Below are 17816 nucleotides of genomic sequence, written 5' to 3'. Positions count from 1 at the left end.
GAGGGGAGGTACGCACATGACGCCCAGCCCCAAAACTACACGCTCGTCCTCATCTGGCGACGAGACTTTTTTACTTTCAGCAGTTAGACTGCATCTTGTTGTGCCATCGTTCTGCCGACAATGACTTTGGGCGTCTAATTTTGGGGTAAGCATGATGAACTTTTTTGTCACTGATTAAAATGGGGACTGCTATCATGAGATGAAGGGAGCGACATTTCATAACTTTGTTTTATTTCTTGTGCTGCACCGAAGAAGGCTTTCAGGATTCTATTAATTATGTGGTTCATGCATCGTATCTGTCATAGGTGCAGGTGTTGAGTTCACTGACCTGTTCAGATGGTGGCCAACATGAGTTCCTCATGTGCAGCTTTTACATGGTGTGCAATCAGGTGAGTACTCATATTCAAACTTTTTACGTCACTTAGAAATCTCATTTTTGGAAGAACCACATGACCACGTAAACAATATTGTGTCTGAATTATAGATTCATTTCGTGTTATCTTAATTCAAACGAATTGTTTTGATTTCAAAAATAAGTTTGAAGTGAACCCAAACTTTTGAATGTGAGTTAATGCTCTTGGTATTTTATTCACGAGTGTGGAATCTGTATCCTGTTGGCTCACTTTGTCATTTTTTCTGACTGTTGCCAACCATTGACACTTACAATCACACCTAGGGGAAATTTAGAATGTTCAATTTGCCCGCTGGGCAGCACAATGGTTAGCATGTGAGCAGTTTGCATGTTGTCCTTGTACCTGCGTGGGTTTTCTCCGGGTACACTGCTTTCCTCCCGCATTCCAAACTCCAGACTCCACACAGGAAGGCCGGGGCCTGGAATCGAACCCTGCAGCTCTGGACTGTGAGGCGGATGTGCTAACCACTCATCCGTGTGAACTCGATTGGCAATTTTGATATTTTAGCAAGAAGCATCAAGTCGATGCGCATAATTTGCTTTGGCGGGCCACATAAAATGATCTGGCGGGTCAGATCTGACCCCGGGGCCTTGAGTTTGACACCTGTGCCTTAAACTGTATCACAACCATCCTAAACACACTTCTCTACTGTTTACGCAGGCGATCAACACATCTGTACACTTGTAATTTTACAGGCTGGATCAACTGCAAATAGGCCCTTCAACAGTCTACCGTTTGAATAGATCTTTGCCCAAAGCTATTTAATCCATTTAGATTTTTTTCTATCAATCAATCCATTCATTCATCCAGATGACAGTGGGAAGAATATGGGTGTTCAATGTGAGGCAGATGTGGCCAACACGACCCACTGGGTTTCCTCAGTTTCAAAAGATGTTCAAGAAAAGATATCGCCTTTGGAAAATAACTCAAGGATGATCAGTTGTCTTGGATTCTATTGCCAGTAAGATATACTGTGCATTCATTTTAATTGCAATCCATTATCTTTGCAGGTGGATCCTTGTCCTGCTCGTCGCTGCACAGCAGCTTGATGCAGTAAGAATTACCCCACTCTCATTTCCTGTAACTGCTACCTGTAAATGCAAATTCACCAATGGAACGGCTGCACTTGTCAAGCTGCACGACAGCCCGCTATAAATTTGACACAATGCTATGACTCTTTAATTGTACCACGCTGCACTCTAATGTCTTTACAGTTTTCTGTCACCAAGTTGGAATATATTACAGCCGCCTTGCAATGTATTATAATCTCGAATAGCGACCTGCACGGGGGGCGGGGGGATAACCACCAGTCAGTTTTTCTTTTGTAATCTCTCCTCAATGATGTCATCTACATTTATGTTTGCAAAGCATCTCCGTGACAGATGTTGCAAGTCAGTTTTAATGTACGGCGTAAACTTTATTTCTGTGTTATGGCTGGATTTTTATAAACCGGGCCATGCAGCGAGGGCAGCTGTGCAATGAGAGCAAGCATAAACAACTTGAACCATCCACGGAACTTTCCAAATGTGTCAGTACAATATCAGCCATGCAATTCATTCACTCACAATCTTACCAACCGGCAACATGAAAAACTTTTACAGGAACTCATTTCGTTATGCCGAAAACAAGGCGTTGGACAGTTTTAGCGCCAAGCCTTGAGATACGAGTGACCCAAGTTCTTGTGAGATATGTGCTTTGAGTTACATCTGTGTAGACTGCAATTGATTTCAGATGAACCACCGAAGATTTATTGTGTGTCAAATCAATGGGTGTGTCCAACCTAAAGGATGAGGGCTGTTGAAGACACACTGAACTTGTTTGACTATGTGTGTGTATGTGAGTGAAAATTACGTACATGCGTGCAATCATTACAGAAACACGCAAGTTGCAGCTGGTGTTGACAGTTCCGTCCACGTCCGACCTTGCTCCTGTTTAGTCTTAATACTGGAAGGAGCTTGAAACGGTCCTGAGAGCTGTCTGTGTGCTATCGCTTTCGTACAGGTTCCCATTCAAGTTCATGGGACCATCCTGAAACAGGATAAGTAGAAGGAACAAAAACCGTACAGAGGTCAGAGGGTGGGTGCCTTATACCTGAAAAAGACAAGTACCAGTACCTGCATAAAAATGCGCTTTCCCTTTTCTCTGGACAATTGGTGAAATATCATTCGTTTATTGATGTCAGGCAGGCTTTTCATACTTTTTGAAAAGATCTGTCATTCATAATTTGATATCGACAATTCCGATGAGGATATTATTGGCCTGGGACAAAATTGGCCCGTATCGTAAATTTGCTTGGAAAAATAACTTTGAATGCATGTTTGAAATTATAATAAAGAAGAAGCTGGAGGTTTGAATGCGTCAGTAATAAGACATCATACAGTAATGGCCAAGAAATAGTGATACAAAAATGACCATATGGCAAAAGAATGTCACTCGGTAGTGTGGAGGCCTCCACCAAGGCCACCATGTGAAACAGTGAAAAATGAATTCCTACATCCTCACCAAACTCAAGTGGCTTTTTCCTTTGCCTTCCTTCTAAGGTTTTGGCATTTGGTCATTAAAACAACAAAGCGAATGTTAGCCTGAGGCTGCTTGATTTTAGTCATTGCAGTAAATATTCAATTAATTCAATTAATGGCACAGCTCATGACCGCAAAGGAATATGTGAGATCGGTTTCAGTTTCTCGTGTATAAACTCCTCCAAATATTTTGCGCTGTTGGCAAAACATTTCTCCGTATTTGTGGGAACCGTTCTGCCTTCGGAGGTGTGGAGGGGGTTGTCTGCAGCCTCTCAAACTATTTGGGGAAAGATAAAGCTTCCGCAGCTCTCATCAAGGTCAGGGTCCTTATTTGGCCATTTGCTTTACCGCCGACCTGTTGGAGGTATTTCTGCAGAAGCTGTCGACTGTGAGAGGAATGGCCCAAACATAACTTTATGTGAGGGCCCCCGCCTGATGCAACTCTGGCCATGTTGTTTGCATGATGCTCGCACAAACACATTCTGTCTCTTCATCTTACTCATCAGTAGCTTCTAATTGAGATGTATTTTTGTTGTCCTTTTTCAGGGGAATGTTGAGGGTCCATGTGAAGGGAGAAACTGCTCCGTATGTCAATGCCTACCTGCCAAAGGTGCACGGGTAAGATGTGTCTCATAAACATCGTTAATCAGTCAGTAAAGACGTCAAACTGTAGAAAATGAGTATTCACCACTCAATCGGTTCCTGTAACATAGTTTCATTAGCTCAAGATATTTTTTTAAAGTAGAGGATTTAACCATCCCTTGGGAAGCTTGTAATCTTTGGTGCCCTCTTGTGGTGAGTCAGGTCTTGTGTGAGGGACCGCATCACTTAGTACAGGGGTCGACAACAAAAATGTTTAAAGTGCCATATTGGACCAAAATAAAAAACAACAAACAAATATGTCTAGCGCCGCAAGAAACTAAAAGCCTTATATAAGCCTGACAATGAAGGCAACACATGCTGTATGTATCTATATTAGCTGTATAAGCCTCCTATCAAAATGAGGAAGTTGGCTACAAATACACAATGAGCCTTCATGATTAACTATCGTAGCTGACGGGTACCGTTTAAAAATGCTTCTATCGGACCTCCACATTCCTGTTCTTTGCCAGTACCCTCGGTGAATTGTACATGAAATGCTGTTTTTGTTGTTGTTTTTTTTTTTTTTTTAACAACAGCCACTCACCTGACATCCGGTCCTGCTAATAGAAACGTGTGTCGCAGGCAATGACGCAAATCCTCGTTGACAGAAATGTTGACATTTAATATTTATTCTACACATTTTACAGCATTTTAAAACGCTAATATATGTGTGTCTCCTGCAGAAACCATATTAAAACAAAAAAATATATTTCCCTCCCCAATCTTTTTTCCATTTTCAAACGTCTTGGGTTGCCGACTCCCGACGAAGTAGAACAACCATCAATCAATTTTTTGACACCAGTGTTTCCTAGCTGGTCGTTACTGAACCTCAAATCTATGTTTATTTTATTTTAATTTTTACAATGTTTTTACAATTTTAAGCACTATAAAATAAATAGGACAATGTAGCAAAATATACTCCACCATGGTGACCCATTTTCTTTGCAGGGACTGCCAGGTAAATCAGGCAAGCAAGGACCTCGTGGGCTAATGGGACAATTAGGCAGAGAGGGGCCGCCTGGAGAGAAAGGCAGGCTGGGCTCACAGGGAGCGCCAGGCCCAGAAGGCCCTAAAGGAGCTCGGGTAAACTTTTCAAGCAATTAAGTTTTAATATGGTGTGATGATAAATACTGTATATATTTTTTTTTTTTTGCGGAATATTCTAGGGCAACACTGGGGGTCCAGGTTTTTCTGGTCACGATGGTTTATTGGTAAGTGAAGATTGGTTCAGGAACTCCACTGCTGCCACCCACCTCCCTTCTTCTACAATCTTTCGAAGGTAAATATCATGTTTTTAGGGTCATCCCGGAGCAAGTGGTGAGCCTGGTTTGCCTGGAGTAGACGGTTGTGCGGGGGCTGCGGGTCAGCCTGGCGTCCCTGGTATTCCTGGCCTGGATGGTCTGCATGGGCCACCTGTGAGTAGAAGATTACATTTGTAAATAAAACAAGCTTTGCAGGAAGGTGTGGATGGGGTTTGTTGTCGCCTACATACTGGCTACCAGTATTTCCAATTCGGTGAACCTCACACATTTGCAGTTTGGCATTTGTCGGGGTTTTAATTTTTTATTTTTATTTTTATTTATTAGATATTCTCTGAAGAACACACTCACCTAATTAGTGTTTTGTGCTCACCTTGGTGCCAAGGATCTGGAGGCACATCATTTGGTCATCAGTAGTTCTTTGCTACCATCGTGTGGTAGATATAGGCAATTGCACTGTATTATAAACCCTTGCAGATTTTTACTGGATGGAAGAAGGATTCAGGCCCGTCCACAATAATTAGTGTGTGGAATCCCAGTGTTCAGGGGTGATAATGATCAGGCCATTAAACTTACATTAAAAAAAGAAAAAATCTATATATATTATTCATTTTTTAAACCCCTCAAAATCTTGATGAGACCATGAAGCATTTTCCAGAAAAAAAAATGGGATTTTCAAAAAAACTAATCCTGAAAAAAAATCCGCATACAGGTGAATCTGTTGGTGCTGAACCACCAGTATGCAGTAATCCACAGTATTCTATACCCAATAAGATAGTCGAACGAGTCCATTGCACTCATTCAAAATCTCATTGTTTCATGCAATTGTGTATCAAATCATTGAAAACCTTTTACATCTTAAATGCAATTTACAGCATGAAGTAATAGTTTCTCTCCTTGTCAGGGATTTCCTGGACCAAAAGGACTTAAGGGAGAACCCTCATATTCCGATTCCCTTCCTGGACTTCCTGTAAGAATCCCTTCTTGTAAAATCGATATTTCCATTCACGTGAATCGCTATTTATTTTTTCATTTTTTTCTTCTTCCAGGGAGATCCCGGTCGACCAGGGGATCCGGGTCTACCTGTATATTTATTTACTTAAAATTTTGATTGTACAATGGAAACTCTCAAGTTGATGAATGTGAAGGATTCGGACTACCTCCAACATCTTCAGTAAAATGTGATTTAAAACAAAGTCCCTATGGGAAAGACCACATTGTATGCCAGACTTTGGAGGTTCCATTGTTCATTGTTATCTCCCACCTGTGTGATAATAAAATACAATAAGAACCGATTTTTGGTAAATCTTGCTCCCTCTTACCACAATATACATTCACTTCTATCCATTCAGGGCCCAATAGGAGTCAACGGACCTAAAGGCCATAATGGGGCTCCAGGCTCACCTGGAAATCCGGTGAATATACAGTATTGACCATAATAACTACAACACAAATCCCACTGCCATTTAGTCGTCATTAATATCACTGTCGCTCCACTCAGGGCTCGAGAGGGTATAAAGGTGCCCGAGGACCACCAGTGAGTGATTTGTTATACAGTCATTGCATGTTATAGCGCTTGCAATAGGGAATAATAATCCACATGGAGCAAATCGGGTCAAACAAAAATGTGTGTTTATGCAGGGTGACCCTGGAAGACCAGAGCCAGGCACAAAAGGAGACGATGTGAGTGCCCAAATCTATTGAGAGGATGGGTTTGTGTATGTGTGGTGGAGGCATCTTCACCACTTTCCTTTCATGTACTTTTCCAGGGTGAACAAGGCCCACCCGGTCCACAAGGACCAGAAGAAATCATCGAGTTTCCCCCAGATTTCCTCCCGCCTAAAGGTTACAAGGTGTGTGTGTGTGTGTGTGTGTGTGTGAAGCCTTGCGATTGCTTTTGTCCATCAACTTGACCATTTTATTTCATTTGAATGAATTTCACTTCAACCGTATCGATCCTTTGTTTGGATGTATTTCAGGGAGACAGAGGACATCCTGGAGTATGTGGACCAAAGGGCCAGCCAGTGAGTTAGAATCTTCTGGCACAGCCAGAAAAATGTGACTTCGTAATTATGACCTGAATTTTTTTTTTTTTTTCAAAAAAGGGTGGTCGAGGAGACACCTTCGGTCAAGGAATGAAAGGAGAGGAAGGAATTCCTGGTTTTCCTGGATTTCGGGCAAGTCATTTACAATATCTACAGGAGGAAATTAGCTTCATGCTAATATACAATAGGAAACGCCAGAGACAGACTAATGGAAATTAGCATTACTACCATTACTTTTAGCATGGAAAGACATATATTCACTCTGCTTTGTGGGGAAAAAAATAGAAGTTTTAGAGTTTAGCTGGAGCTTTAGTCTAATTTGGTGACGGTAAAGAGATTACATGGCGTCTGCCATCAAGCTCAGGCATGCACACCAGAGGAGGCAGCACAGTTAGTGTAAGATGTGGATTTTATAAACTAGTGCAAAGCAAAAAAGTTCTGATTTGTTGGGGTATTATTTTAGTGTGAGCAGCTCGTATACTCAATTCACCGGATTTAACAATATTCTTACATTTGCATTTTGTCCCTCTTTTTAGGGTTTTCCGGGGTCACCTGGTACTTCAGGACCAGTGGGACCTGAGGTACAACCAGAAATAAATAAGAAACAAAATACAAATTGTACTGTAAGATTGGTCAACTTATATATGTTGATATTCAGGGTTTACCAGGCGAGAGGGGGCTTCCAGGTCTCATTGGAACACTTGGACCGAAGGTCAGCATTCCTTGGGAATTTTATTTTTATTTTTACTTTAATTCAGCAGCTTGCAGGCTTCTATTTTCAAAGTTGATGTGCTCTGAGAGGCGATTCAATGAACAATAAACTGTACCATAAATATTTTGCCTTTTGTCACATTTAACAGGGCTACCTTGGCGATCCAGGTCTCCCTGGTCCCTTACAGTATTTGAAAGGGTCTGCTCTCAGAGGTGAGATTCGAACAAACAAAAACATACATGTAAGGTTCGGTGAAAACTCTCAATTATCCACAGCTGGGAATGTGAGGGTCAATGGTTGGTTGTCTGTATTTGCTCTGCGATTGACTAGCGACCATTCCTGATTGGACCTCACCCGTCACCCTAAATTGGCCGGGATAGGCTTGAACTCACATTTTAATACACATTGTATTATATCCACAGGAGAAAAAGGTGAAAAAGGCTATCCGGGAAATCCCGGACTACCAGGTGACCCAGGATTAATGGGCATGCGGGGACCTCCTGGCCCAAAAGGACTAACATATACAGGTTAGAAATTTCTGCTTGGTAAATTTTCCCCTGCATGATTTGGAAAGAGGATCGATTAAAATGTCTCCCACACCTGATTGTTTTTTCTTTAACTCTGTACAACCTGTTTTTACTGCCTAGATGGGCAGAGTGTGCCTGGTCCAAGGGGACCCCCAGGTCCCAAGGGCTTTAAGGGAGAGCCAGGGAGATTCAACGACTTAATCAATCCACTCCCGGGACCAAAGGGAAGAAAAGGAATCCGCGGGATTAAAGGTGGCACCGGACTTCCTGGTCCTCCAGGTATAAAACACCTTCAGGTCATATTTTTTAAATTGTGTTGTGAAGATCACATGATCTAATGCAGTGTGCTTTGTGTGTGATCTATTCAGGATGCGGTGGTGAGTATGATGCCCTTATTTGAAACAACTCCAACAGCAATGTGTCTATGTTGAAATGACAATGCCTTACATTTTTGATCCCATAGATTATATTTGTGAGCCTGGTCAACCAGGAGACCCAGGTGATAGAGGACCTCCAGGACATCAGGGAAACAAAGGCGTCAAAGGATATAAAGGTTTTTATTTTTTTAAAATACATCTAAATGCTCTAACGGAGAAACAAATATTTGCACGATACTAGCATATTGACTAACCCATTTTCCCGATGAGCCCCGCAGGCTGTGAAGGCGGATGTCAATGTCAGTTGGTTCCAGGAGCGCCTGGTCCCCCTGGTCAGCCTGGTTTTCCAGGACCTCCAGGATTACCGGGAACTCCAGGGATGAAAGGGGACCCAGGACTAAAAGGAGAAGAGGGTCCCACAGGGCCACATGTGAGGACAATAGGATAATCAACCATATAGTGTTATTTATATAAATATATAAGTATATTTTAATTACCTGAGAATAAACACTGAACTGCCTTACACTGAGTGAAGTTTTGGTGTAACAATATATGATGATGATGATGATGATGATGAAGGGAGATGGGACCATAGACTGGTTGGTGATCTAAAAAAAAAACAGTCAATTGCATGTTCAAATCGAAATTGTCAAAAGCAGTTAACATTTTTAGTTTACTTTGTTCGTGCTGCAACCAAGTCTTTGTATGTTTTCTTTCTGTGTGAAATTGCAGGGGTTTCAAGGATATGTGGGTTCAAAAGGATTAAAAGGACAAAAGGGGGATGGTTTTGTGACAACAGTTAAAGGTGAGTAGACCCAAAGTTATTGAAAACCACTCATAGTCTGCCTAAAAAATCGGACTTTTTTTTTCATGACTAAAAGGTGAAAAGGGAAACCAAGGAGAACCTGGACATCCTGGTTCTCCTGGACAAGTGGGTAAACCAGGACTTGATGGTCCTCCTGGGCTGACAGGAGACCCTGGACCATCAGTAAGTACCGGCAGTATGTTTTTAATACTGTAAATAGACATGACTTTACCACATTTTGGTGCATAATGACGAAAGACTATGACATTTATTTTAAATTGCTACTTAACACATTTTCTTAGGGTGCCACTTATGGAGGTAGACCAGGTCCCAAAGGAGACCCGGGTATGGTTGGTCCTAAAGGTTTTCCAGGCATTCTGGGGCTCCCAGGTCCTAGTTTCCGTGGCAGCCATGGTCCAACAGGACCAAAAGGAGACCAGGGGTATCCGGGCCCTCCAGGAATTCCTGGGCGAAAAGGACCACCAGGTTGAATACTTTTAATTCATTGCATCAATTTTTCAAATTCATAGGCACATTTTTATAATTTGGAAATCCTTTTGTCACTGTATGTCATTAGGTGACACTGAACTATGTTGTCATGACAATGTGACGGGATCACCTGGTGTCAAGGGAGAACCTGGGTCACCAGGTAAGACATTGGACAGGACCTACCAACCTATTTAACTGCTTGACATTATTAGTTCTTCATGTATTTGTTCATTTTAATCTTAATAGGGATTCCAGGTGAGCCAGGAAGGGATGGAATCCCAGGAGCCCCAGGACTACCAGGACCTAAAGGCATTACGGGAGATGATGGTGGAATCGGAGCGATTGGACCTCCAGGTTGTCAGGCAGAATTTATCATCTAAAATAGCTGATAAATGCTTATAGATATTTTAGCTAGGTAACACTTTGTATTTCTAATAGGGCCACGCGGTATAAATGGAGATCAAGGTGACCGTGGTTTTAGTGGAAAAAGCATCGATGGTCCTCCTGGCACTCCCGGACTACTGGGACCACCAGGGAGGAAAGGTTCCACAGGAGATGTGCTTAATGCTTTGCCTGGTCCTCCTGGCCAGCCTGGCCAACCTGGACTTAGAGGAAGAAACGGAATTCCTGGCCGTCCAGGAAGCCCAGGGCTTCCAGGTGAGGACATATTCCAAACAGTCGCCCAGTCAGTATCTCAAACAGTTGACAACATTCACAGGTGCACAAGGACCACCTGGATGGCCAGGTCGAAAAGGAGAACAAGGGTTTGATGGTGACCGTGGAGCTACCGGACCTCAAGGCCCCCAATGTACAATATGTGAGTCAACAGGACCTCCTGGACCCCCCGGTCCTCCAGGAAAACCTGGACCAAGAGTGCCAGGTGAGGATGCAGCAGAATATCTCCCAATCATAGATGTGGTTTGATTTCTCTCAAATTCAAGTGAACATTCTTTCATAATGTTACACCTTAAAGGCATTCTTGGTCCAAGGGGCTCAAGGGGAGATACAGGCCTACCTGGTCCTGGCCCTGTGGGTGCACCGGGTCTCCCTGGTCTTCCTGGGATACCAGGCCCAGCAGGGCCAAGAGGCTCTGCTGGTCCTCCAGGAGATTCTGGGAATGACGGTTGGCCCGGACAGAAAGGTGAGCCATGTCAAGTCTACAAATGAAAATCAAAAGGAAACAAACTGTTCAGTCAGAACGGAGTACTTATGTAGCTGGTCTTGCTGAAATGGTAATACTTTTCTGATTTATTGTTAAGGTGAGTTGGGATTCCCTGGCAGGGATGGGGCTACAGGCTTACCAGGCCCTCCAGGTCCTCCAGGTCCAAGAGGCATACACGGGGAAAGAGGCTTTAATGGTCCACCAGGTGTCACGGGAGAACCAGGATATCCTGGTATTAAAGGTATTTATAACGTTAAAATACTTAACTTCACTTACTGTTGACTATATTGTGCCTAATGGTTTGGAAACTTCAACCTCCATTAAAGTGCACAGTAGTGGCCACTGTTGTTTATGAACCAGACTGTAATCTATATAATTCCCAACTGTGGCATTCAGGAATACATGGTCCCAGAGGATTACCTGGAGAATCAAAACTTGTGTCTTTAATAAAGGGAGAACCAGGACCACCAGGCAGAAGAGGACAGCCTGGTCCACCAGGACCAATAGGCAACTGAGCTATTCACTCACAAAATTAGATATCGATGAATATATTATTGCTCATTTTATGGCAAAACAAATTTTGATTAGCTCATCATTTAATTATTTTCTTTAGGTTTAAAGGGCCAAAGAGGAGGGCAAGGTGATCCGGGACCAGATAGTTTCCTTGGTTCACCGGGATTTAAAGGTGATTCTGGTGAACCAGGCAGACGTGGGATACCTGGAGATCCGGGACACCCTGGGTTGAAAGGTTTTCCTGGACCCCGGGGATACCGTGGGAATGATGGAGATGCGGTACGAATCTGAAGTGACTCTAATCCTAATAATTATGTTGTGCTGCCAGTTTCCTTAATACTGTATGTTGTATGTCATCATTGTAAATATTTGGCTGAATCAGAATCAAATATTTTGGTAAATGCCGCACCTCATGCATTGGCGATCCATGTCTTTTGCCAATGGCTGTACCAAAGTGTTGCCTGCTTGCCGGAGCTGAAAACATATTCATAGAAATAACGTGTCTTGTAGGGAGAACCAGGACCCAGGGGACAACCAGGAGGTCCAGGGATTCCAGGACTTCCAGGTGCCAAAGGTACATCGAAATCCATAAAATGTATTTCACCATACGTGATCAAGGAAAATAATCTTTATTCTCTGGATTATCATATGGCTACTTGAACTAGCTCAATCAAATACTTTTCTAGGTGAACCGGGAGACTCTGTTGGACAACCTGGAAGCCCAGGACCAAAAGGAGTTAAAGGAGAGGAAGGATTCAGCGGTAAATTTAGAGTGTAGTCGTCTGTTGGCATTGATAAATTGTTCGCCTCTTTCTTTGATAATTTTAGACCTCTTTATTTGTTTCCCAGCAATATAACATTTCATATAAAACAAGAATGTCACACCCTCACACTGCAACATTACCAAATCAATCCATATCTGTATTTGTCCACATTAGTGTCACGAATGCATTGTGATTAGAATTTTATCCCACCTGATAGACAAACTAGAATTTCTACTCACATTTACACCGATGAACAATCGGGAATCTTCAACTGACCAAACAGAAAGGGTAGAACCACAGATGCGATTTGAACCCCTAACCTCCTAATTGTTAGTGACAATTGCTAATGACTATCACACCATTCTGCAACCACTAACCAATCTGAATTACATCGTGTAAGAAAGCAACCTACAGGATACGGTTTACTAACATCTTCCCATTTCTTTAATCCAGCACGGATCGGGGATCCAGGGGATCCAGGTGATCCAGGTCCAAGGGGATATTCAGGAGCGCCTGGACAGCCGGGTGTTCCTGGTGAACCAGGAAGACATGGTGGACCGGGTGATTTTCAATGGCTGCTTTCTTTGTGAATTACTTTCAAATTAAGTGTAATCGTGGATGTTGGAGTCTCTTCTTCATGATCTTTTCTCGACAGGTTTTCCTGGGGTTATTGGCCCACCGGGTCATCCAGGGGTTCCAGGTGTTCAAGGTGATAGTGGGTATGCAGGGCCCCTGGGTCCACCGGGCCCATTTGGACCTCCAGGTACTGAGGTTTTCTTTTGAAGCTACTGGAAAAAAAATAATGACACGGGATGCTGTATATTGTGACGGCTATGTATCGTTTTTGGTATTTTAAGGTATTGATAATCCAGATTTTATATATTTACTTTTTACAATGCCAATGATAGTAATAATGATGTTAATGTTATATAATCTATTTTAATTATATATATCTCTTCTTTCTACCCACAATCTTGCTGCTGAAGGCTGTAAATTTCCCCAGTGTGGGACAAATAAAGGATATCTTATCTTATCTTATCTTATCTTATCTTAATTCATTTATAAGGACTGCCGGGGTCACCCGGTCTTTCTGGACTGGATGGTCTCAGGGGACCAAAAGGGATGAAAGGAGCAAGTGGTAAAGAAATTTTAAAATGTGCTTTTTACTCTTCATTTATTCGGTTAAGTCATCTCTTTCAAAAAATCTATTCATTTGTTATTGTTTAAGGAGTCACAATCCTAGGCCGTCCAGGACCAGATGGCTTTCCTGGAGCCAAAGGTTCCAGGGGACTTCCGGGGCCTCCAGGACTATCTTATCCTGGGCTAAAAGGCATAATGGGTCCACCAGGTGACTCAGGTATGAAATACCGAAGACAACTCCATTGCATCAAGAAAACAGATAATCTGAGAACCGCAGCAGTATTCGGATGTTTAGTTATGGGAATCATGGGATAAATGGGTTTTAGTCCTCAAGGAAACCTGAAATATTCAATGGGAATTAGTCTTTTATTATTGCATACACATGTTGAATTAATATTCCTACTGTATATTCTTCCATTAGGTCCACCCGGTTCTCCAGGTGAACCCGGTTATCCTGGGGGAGAATGTGACAAACCTTTGCCGGGACCTGTTGGAGATCAAGGATCTGAAGGGGCTCCTGGGCCACAAGGTCTGAACATGTCCTCCTCAAATGCAATGTCCTTTTTATTTGATGTTCTACTTTTCCTATATAGGGCCCCCTGGGCCGAAAGGGGAACCAGGCAGCCTCTTTTTCCACAAAGGAGATCAGGGGCCAACCGGCCTACCTGGGCCTCCAGGCCCTAAGGGAAACAAGGGCTATCCAGGAAATCCAGGACCTTCATCATATCCAGGGATTCCAGGACCAAAAGGTAAAATCACCTGATTAACCTATGATTCAAAACTGTCATTATTATTGTGAGATAAATCTCATTCTTAATGCACATTTTCAGGTGAGCGAGGCCTTCCTGGTTCCAGAGGTTTACAGGGAGTTAAAGGACAGAGAGGTGATCCTGGGCCTTGGGGGAGGAAAGGAATACACGGCCCACCTGGAGACATTGGTGAGTGGTCCAACAACTTTAAGATACGCTAAATGCCTGTTTAGGCGTCTTCAAACAGTGAAGCAGGCACACACTGCTAACTGGGAATAACCATGTCATGTAAAGGTGCAAAGGGCGATCGTGGTGATTCTATTTCTGAACCCGTACGGAGGGCTCCAGATGGGCCCCCAGGACCACCTGGTTACCCGGGACCCATTGGGTTGCCAGGTGCTGTGGGTTCACCTGGGCGTTACGGACCAAAAGGCAAGAAAGTCTTTTATTTCAATGTGTTTGTCTGCATGTCCCTGTGTATACTGTATCCGTGTCGAGTTCCATTCATAATAGCGCTTTGTTTTGTTCACCCCTTTTTGACTCATTAACTAGAGAGGATGATTAAACAAAATTTCATTTCCATTTCAATGAAATTCTGATCAAATGAGTCTAAGGCCACACGGTATTGTAGTTGTTAAAACATCTACCTCAAAGTTATGAGGTTCTGGGGTCGAATTTCAGATCCAGTATTCCTAGGTGGAGAGTTTACATGTTTCCATGTCAGATTGATTGAAGATTCGTAATCGTCCATTGGTGTGAATGTGGGTGTGAATGGTTGTGTGTAAACATGTGCATTGTGATTTGCTGGCAACTAGTCCAGGGTGTACCGTGCCTCTCGCCCAATCTCAGCTCCAGCTCACCCGCAACCCGAATGAAAGCGCTACAGAAAATAGACCATAGAGTTATTTGGCCATAGTGATGGTCAGTGCTCAACTGAGAACCATTCGTTTTTCTCTTCCCTTTTCGGCTCCAGGACCAAAGGGTCCAACAGGTTCTCGGGGCAATGCTGGACCTCCAGGTCCTCCTGGTATTGATGGTCCTATTGGTGAACAAGGAGATTTTGGTGAGCCAGGATTTGTTGGGCCACAAGGTGAGTGAAAACCTGATAATTCATTCAGGTTTTGCGTATTGGAGCTGATATTAGGAATAAATAATGAAGATGCCACCAAGTTGGTGCCAAAGACCTGCTTATGTTCGAAATATAGTCATTGATTTTTAGGATGTATGTTGAAGTGATACCGCTAGGATTTGTAGTTGGTTTCTATAAAAAATATCCAACAGCACATTTTTTGCATCAATTGCTCATGGTTTTCTGCACCTCTGTATTTTCTTTCTTTTGAATTTTGTCCACTCTTTGCATCGCTGACCACTCTTCAGGCAGCCCAGGTGCACGTGGTGACCCAGGCGCGCCAGGTTATACGAGGACATCAAGCTCAGGGTTCCTGTTGGTTCTTCACAGCCAGTCAGTTCAAGTGCCTCATTGCCCCGATGGCACCAGCCAGCTTTGGGTAGGCTACAGTCTGGCCTACTTGGAGGGACAGGAGAAGGCTCACACACAAGACCTTGGTGGGTAAAACTGGGCAAGATCGACACTAGCGGCGGCTAAAATGTGATTTTTGGTATATCGTTACAAAGTATATTGTGCGAGTGAAAGGTCAGAACTGTTCTCTCAAATCCAGACGTAGCTTGTTCGCCCTGTTTATATTTTATAAGTCTACTACACAATGAGGATTTCTGCAAAACTAGTAAATGCTCGTATCATCAAATAAACCGTTTTTGATTGATCCATGATATTTCCTTCCCTTTTTTTGTAGGTCAAGCTGGCTCTTGCTTGCCCGTGTTTTCCACCATGCCGTTCTCATACTGCAACAAAGCTGCCTGTCACTACTCCGCACGGAACGACAAGTCCTACTGGCTCTCCACCACTGCGGCCATACCCATGATGCCGCTCTTTGGCCATGAAATCAGATCCCACATCAGCCGCTGTGTGGTGTGCGAGACACTTATGCCCGCCGTGGCTTTTCACAGTCAGGATTCATCAATTCCTCAATGCCCATCTGGCTGGAGGAGCCTGTGGACGGGCTTCTCCTTCCTCCTTGTACGTATAAAATTTACACATTGGGTCTTCATCCGCATATCATTAATTTGTTTCGTATTCATGAAACAATCAAAAGTAAAAAATGAAAACGTGATTGCTTTTATCCACATTTTGACAATAATCTGTTGGATGTGCCCCCACTAGTCTAAATACGGCGTTCTGATTACGTTTGTGAAATGTGAATTGAGCATCAAAATCCACCCGTTTTTATCCCTCTGAGAGGGCGTCCATTTTGCCATTCACTGTCGACTGAAAATGACGTCACAGTGGCTCAGGGCTCAAAAATATCAAATAGCAGGCATTTGGTCTTTTTTTGTGTTGGACTGAAAAACAAATAAACTAATGTCACGTTTTCTTTCTTTCTTTATTTTTGCCAATTGAAAATTAAAAGAGCAAAAAAACCACACAAATTCGTCTTCATCTCGCTGCTTTTATATGTTATTTCACCAGCAAACAGGAGCAGGTGATGAGGGTGGCGGTCAGTCTCTGACATCTCCCGGCAGCTGCCTCAAGGACTTCCGAACCCATCCGATCATCGAGTGCCAGGGAGCGCGAGGTTCTTGTCACTACTTCGCCAACCTCTACAGCTTCTGGCTGACGGCCGTACGTCACGTAGATCAGTTTGTTAAACCGAAGCCCGGAACCATCAAGGCTGCCGAGGAGCAGCGACGCAAGGCCAGTCAGTGTCAAGTCTGCTTCCGACAGTAGAGGAACTCTGGGAGATTTGGCCCAATGGTGGAAGAAGACATCTTTGGATTACCTGGTGCTCAGGTTATTTTTGTTCCAAAAAACATGTAACTGAAAACAAAAAGAACAAATGACAATGTGATATAACTGAAATATACGATCGTCCATTTAAGCCTCTAATGAGGGCACATTCTGTGCTTGCTGCCCTTCATGACGAGTGATTCCCAAACATCAAGGTATACATTTTACATTCGGAAAATCTCACTGCACACCACCAAACAAAAATGTCACAAACATGCATAGATGGGAATTTTCTTATTCTTATTATTCTTATGTCTGTACCAAGGAATTCCAAATTTTTGTATGGCTGATGATGATCTTGACACTGTACCTCATGTACTGTTTTTGTCTTTTTTTAAGTAAAGTGTCCTCTGGGCAAATACTTGAAATGCTTTTTTTTTTTTTTTTTTAATTTTTTTTACAGTCACCCAAATTGTGTTCAGGACCCGGGATTGATGGCTCACAACTAACTCGAGCAAGGATGGGCAACTATCAATGCATGTATGAGATGTTTCTGTCCTCCAACACACCTTTTTCAAATGATCAGCTCATCAGCAAGCTCTGCAGGAGACTGATTGTTAGGTTTGGGAAACAAATCGAATCATGTTTTGGATCCCCCAGAATGCTGACACAGATAAAATGCAACCAACAATTTTTTTTTCTGATCAAAAACGCAAAACCGACAAAGTGTAAACAGAAATCGCTGGTCACAAGGAGCCAGAAAAAAACCCCAAGGCATATACAAAAAGCGCTTGCAAAAGCCAAGGTAATCGTAAAGTTAGAGAATACAAACGAAATTACAAGAGTCCAATTTACAGGACAAACAAGAGCAAGATAAAAATGACTCAATAATAG

The 17816-nt window shown here is 42.9% G+C and overlaps 1 protein-coding gene across 2 annotated transcripts; it reads left to right on the top strand.

Annotated features, from left to right (window-relative positions):
• The first annotated feature begins 53 nt into the window (after nucleotides 1-53).
• Nucleotides 54-17346, top strand: LOC109506891 (collagen alpha-4(IV) chain-like). Of its 2 annotated transcripts, none has more exons than XM_019855903.1 (48): nucleotides 54-145; nucleotides 306-377; nucleotides 1424-1466; nucleotides 3479-3550; nucleotides 4523-4657; nucleotides 4741-4785; nucleotides 4873-4989; nucleotides 5738-5803; nucleotides 5883-5918; nucleotides 6186-6248; nucleotides 6335-6370; nucleotides 6475-6516; nucleotides 6603-6686; nucleotides 6813-6857; nucleotides 6939-7010; nucleotides 7415-7459; nucleotides 7537-7590; nucleotides 7739-7802; nucleotides 8013-8117; nucleotides 8238-8396; nucleotides 8486-8494; nucleotides 8581-8670; nucleotides 8773-8924; nucleotides 9227-9299; nucleotides 9376-9482; nucleotides 9602-9785; nucleotides 9877-9948; nucleotides 10035-10142; nucleotides 10227-10445; nucleotides 10507-10668; nucleotides 10762-10929; nucleotides 11048-11191; nucleotides 11347-11457; nucleotides 11564-11742; nucleotides 11974-12037; nucleotides 12150-12224; nucleotides 12681-12788; nucleotides 12883-12990; nucleotides 13294-13365; nucleotides 13456-13584; nucleotides 13789-13896; nucleotides 13961-14116; nucleotides 14198-14305; nucleotides 14411-14548; nucleotides 15090-15206; nucleotides 15494-15682; nucleotides 15931-16214; nucleotides 16665-17346. In XM_019855903.1, the coding sequence occupies exons 2-48, from the start codon at nucleotides 337-339 to the stop codon at nucleotides 16920-16922; spliced, it is 5016 nt and encodes a 1671-aa protein (XP_019711462.1). In that variant the 5' UTR covers nucleotides 54-145; nucleotides 306-336; the 3' UTR covers nucleotides 16923-17346. The 2 variants fall into 2 exon arrangements, with proteins under 2 accessions (XP_019711462.1, XP_019711461.1); XM_019855902.1 differs by having other exon boundaries at nucleotides 306-389.
• Nucleotides 17347-17816: the final 470 nt, after the last annotated feature.

The sequence above is a fragment of the Hippocampus comes genome, unplaced genomic scaffold (assembly GCF_001891065.2).
Source record: "Hippocampus comes isolate QL1 unplaced genomic scaffold, H_comes_QL1_v1.1 scaffold114, whole genome shotgun sequence".
Taxonomy (NCBI): Eukaryota; Metazoa; Chordata; class Actinopteri; order Syngnathiformes; family Syngnathidae; genus Hippocampus; species Hippocampus comes.
Note: the sequence above shows the minus strand (reverse complement) of the source record. Positions and strands in the feature narration are given on the sequence as shown.

What these genes read in the sequence shown, in the direction of transcription:
- LOC109506891 (XM_019855902.1), top strand. Translation starts at nt 337, where the DNA reads ATGGTGGCCAACATGAGTTCCTCATGTGCAGCTTTTACATGGTGTGCA. An exon ending in TACCTGCCAAAGGTGCACGG is followed by an intron (nt 3,551 to 4,522) that starts GTAAGATGTGTC and finishes TTTTCTTTGCAG; the next exon opens with GGACTGCCAGGTAAATCAGG. An exon ending in CAGGGGATCCGGGTCTACCT is followed by an intron (nt 5,919 to 6,185) that starts GTATATTTATTT and finishes CTATCCATTCAG; the next exon opens with GGCCCAATAGGAGTCAACGG.